This window comes from Centroberyx affinis, unplaced genomic scaffold, assembly GCF_046629955.1.
Source record: "Centroberyx affinis isolate AG114_WGS23_722 - 3 ecotype Tasmania unplaced genomic scaffold, CSIRO-AGI_Caff_v1 ptg001839l_1, whole genome shotgun sequence".
NCBI lineage: Eukaryota > Metazoa > Chordata > Actinopteri > Beryciformes > Berycidae > Centroberyx > Centroberyx affinis.
Genome location: NW_027280218.1, coordinates 376,735 through 381,141, shown reverse-complemented (window position 1 = coordinate 381,141; position 4,407 = coordinate 376,735). Strand labels below are relative to the sequence as shown.

General features: G+C 42.6%; 1 protein-coding gene across 1 annotated transcript; it reads right to left on the bottom strand.

Annotated features, from left to right (window-relative positions):
* dnajb1a (DnaJ heat shock protein family (Hsp40) member B1a) lies at positions 1–4,052 on the bottom strand. Its single transcript, XM_071529759.1, has 3 exons — positions 3,830–4,052; positions 2,554–3,146; positions 1–2,203 (listed from the first exon to the last, which is right to left on the bottom strand). The coding sequence occupies exons 1-3, from the start codon at positions 4,038–4,040 to the stop codon at positions 1,973–1,975; spliced, it is 1,035 nt and encodes a 344-aa protein (XP_071385860.1). The 5' UTR covers positions 4,041–4,052; the 3' UTR covers positions 1–1,972.
* Between the last annotated feature and the right edge of the window lie 355 nt (positions 4,053–4,407).

Genomic DNA, 4,407 nt, shown 5'->3' with positions numbered 1-4,407 from the left:
GAACATTGTAAAGATGTAAAATTGATGTTCTCCTCTCACACCTTGTACCCCACTGCTTCCCAAAAGGAGTTAACAAGCCCTGTACTGTGCTGAAATTAAAGGCTAATATTTTCCTCTAGTCCACAAGGCCAATGTGTTGCCTAAGGCCTCCTGTGTGCAATGGAAAATTAACAATTTGTGTCTCAAATGCAATGCATGCCGCTTTTTAGTCCAGACTTTAGGAAGAAAGAGGGAAAAAAACAATCTCCTTAATGCTGAATAAATTGCACACTGACAGGTCATAGTTTATTAGATATTTATTTGCCAGTCTATTGAATATAGTGTGGAAATGCATATTGTCGCAACATAGGAAAAATGTTTTCAAAAATATTTCCATCCCATATTCGATCCATGATGTTCAAACCAGAATGTCCTGAATCCCAAACAACATAACCAACAGGTAAAACAAAATAATGCTTACACTTTTTTCCATAAAAAGGAAAACATTTGCAAAAAATAAAGCAAATATTCTTTTTTAAAACAAAAAAGTAAAACATTACAGAGATTACATATCTCTACATTCATGTTAAACCACATGTTTGTGTCAGTTAAACTTAAACTCCAGTAGGAGTGGAATGATGAGGCCAAGTACTGACTGTGAGAAGTTTTTTTCCCCCCTCCAACAGTCACACCAGGACAAAATATGTATTTAAACTACTTGAAAAATACTTCAGAAATAATTCAGACAGTTATTTTAAAAGTGCCTGAGAGCAAAAATAAAGAAACTGATTTACTAAGTGGCATCTTTACTGTGAAAGGTGCGCAGACTGAATATAACATTGGATTCAATGGTTTGCCTGGGATTACCACTGAGCTTTGAAACTATCCATATCCAACCAAATGAAGCTAAGGTATGGTAAAGTGAGGACAGAATAACCAAATAAAAATATAAAAGAATTTGCAGAATTAAAAAAAATTCAAATGTCAGGGAAGAAATTGCTAATTTCACAGCTTGAAAAGGACTAGGTAATATTTAGCCTAGTACTAGACTGATACAACAGTCTAATAACTAGCCTGGTTAAAAAATGCACTGGCTTTAGATTAAATAACAAACAGACAAAGCAATCACAAATGCAAATTTCACTGAGTGGGAATTAAATACTTAGGGTGTGCATCCTTAAGTAAATGAAGGGGGGGGAACCACTGAAGTCAATAACATAAGATGTTGCTAGTTTGTCAGTCGCACAAAACAGGCTACACACACATGCACTCACATACTGCAGACACACACGCATATTGTAATTACATAGGGACAAGGTTATTTGGCACAAAAAGTCTCCCCACAAAAATTTGACATAAGCAATCAGGTTGTCTGCTGTGCACTCTGACATAAACAAGACATTGTGAAAGAATAAAAGCATAAACGGTTTAGTAAATAGGTATAGCTACATTCCGGCATGTGTCACTGCACCTGAGGTATTGTTTATAAGTGTCTGCCTGCAACCATTGCCTTGGAAGCCCTTCCAAAACTGTTTGAGGCCCAAATCCTCAGTTCCTAAATGAAATGTTCAAGCGGTACACTTTGGTAAGTCTTGCTAAAAACCTGACAACCTGCACCATTGTCATTTTCTAAGGTTAGACAAACTCCTTCTTGAAGCCGAACCACTACAAATCACAGGACACCCACTCCACGGCTTCAAGAGGCCCCGCCGGGCTGCTACTAAATACTGTGACAGAACCCAAGTTGAATGCACACCAAAAGGTCAGTTGTTCGGTCAGTTCCCCAGTCTTGTGACACTCCATTAAACTGAGTGAAAATATAGATTTGGTACTTGAAATAGTGAAATTAACTCAACTAGAACTAACACAAATCTGTCCTGAGCCAAGTTGAAGTCTGGGCCAAAATGTGACGCTACACAGGAGAGTGCCATTGGGAATGCGGACTGGCTATCTTGGATTTGTTAGATGTTTTAGCAAACCTAAGTAATTTGAATCATGGTGGAAGGATCTGACTCAATGCATCACGGGTATTTTGGCCCAACTTGTCAGGGAATTTCACTGCAAAGTCCAAGACCATGTCGCCCCTCTTCTCAGGACACTTGGATAGGGGCAGCCCTTCTCCTGCTATGCGCTTTTTCATTCCAGGTTTGACTACGTCTCTGGAGGTCACAGTGATAGTCCTGCCGTCCAATGTGGGGGCATTGACTGTGCATCCGCACAATGCCTGGAGAGAGAGAGAGAGAGAGAGAGGGAGAGGGAGGGGGGGGGGGAGGAGAGAGAGAGAGAGAGAGAGAGAGAGAGAGAGAGGGAGAGAGAGAGAGAGAGAGGGAGGGGGAGAGAGAGAGAGAGAGAGAGATTATTAGACAGACAAACCACTGATGTTTGGTTAAGTCTTGATAATCATCCAACATGTTCACGCAGATTGTCCTCAGTCTTATATGTATAACACTGTCAAAACTGTACAGGAACAGACAGTTAATTTGTCATTTTTCATATCATCAACACATGAGTGCACACAGCTTGAACAGCTTATGCCTGAGTGAAATGCTCTGAAATGAGAATCTGTTCACTTACATCTCTAAGAGATATTTTTGCAGGGTAAATTATATCGGAGCCCTCTCTCCGGAACACCGGGTGGGGTTTGTCTTTCACCACAAACACCACGTCTGCGGGAATGTTGGTGGGCGTCTCGTCTCCCTCCCTGGGGAAGGTGATCTTTGTCCCCTCCTTCCAGCCGCGCTTGATATCTACTGTCAGAATCTTATCCTCATTGCGCACGGTGCAGCCATCCGGATTCAGCCGCTTGCGGGAAATCTTCATTTTCTTGGTGCAGCCGGAGAAGACCTCCTCCAGGCTCACCTTCAGCTCATGCACCACTGGCGGGTCCTTCTTTCTCTCTCGTCCTCTATGGTGGCCCATATGCTGGGATTTGAAAGACCTCTGAAACCCGCCCATGCCCCCCATTCCTCCCATCCCTCCCATGCCAAAGGCTGCAAAGGGGTCGTCAATGTCCATATCGTCATCCCCGTTGCGTGAGAAGAACTGATCGAACGGGCTACGGCCGCCAAAGAACTCGGCGAACATTGCATGAGGGTCTCCATGGAAGGTGTAGTTGTAGCTGGGACCATTGTGTCCTCCACCTCCACCGCCGGTGGGACCCTTTAGTCCTGATGAGCAAGAAAACATGAACCCACATCAGAGCTTTGGGACCATATGCATAAAGTTTTGCAGGGAAGGATCTCTCCAAATAATGCTTATATCATTACTTAATTTCAAATACATAAAACAAATAATAATGGAAAAGTACTCAGACCAACTCAAAGTAAATGTCATTGAGATAATGGCTAAAGGCACTGGGGAATGGCATATTGCTAGAAATGGCATAGCATAGTCCATTAAATACAGCAATATATTATATTAAAAAGTTAGTTTCTGTTATATTTTTTAAACCCCAACATAAGTCACATCTGTGCCTCTGTCCCTGCCCTTCAGATTGTGGTTGATTGTGAATATGCCATTACTAAGCTATTAAACCCTTGAGGCAAAAACCTAGTTTTGAAGTGGTTCAACCAGTGTCATCAGTCCACTAACAGGTTTTAACACAGCAGGCAAAGCACGAGCTTTCCAGCAAGTTCTCCAGCTACTGCTATTGTTACACGAGACCTTTTCAGTCTTTGGTTACTGGTCCGTGAACTAAAGATGCCAAGACATGGATAATAGTTGAATTTATCCAGTGTATTGGTAAATATGGACAGAACGGGACAAGTAAACATGCAGGGTTAGAGTTAACACTGACATCTCAAGTTGCAGGGCAGCAGCAGCACAAAGTACAGAGATTGGATTCAGTTACCTTCTTCTCCATATCGGTCGTATATATCCTTTTTCTTGGCGTCACTCAGTACATCGTATGCCTCGGCAATCTCTTTGAATTTATCCTCGGCTCCAGCAGACTTGTTTTTGTCAGGATGATAACGCAGGGCCTGTTTTCGGTACGCCTTCTTTATCTCATCTTCGGAGGCACCTTTGGCTATTCCCAACACCTTGTAATAATCTTTACCCATTACAGTAACCGGTCAGTTCCTCCACTTCACAAAATCATTGTCAGCGTGGCAACTTCAGCTGCTGTTCAAGGCCAACAACGAGCACGTCCTGCGCTGGTGTTAACATGCAACAAGCTTCGCTACAGCTGTCAGTCCAGCTAACATTAGCTGGCTAGCTAACCAACAAGGTTAGCACTACTTGTCACAATCTGCACACAACTGCCCGATCTATACTGAGGTGATAGTAAGACGAGCGGAGTAAATGCCACTTACACAACACCGTATTAAACTATAACGTGTTCTTCTGGATAAAGAGGAGGTTAGGATACGTTGCCACCAAGCTGCCAACCGTGCGAGGAAACTTCTGGAAGAGGCTGATGCTGCTGAT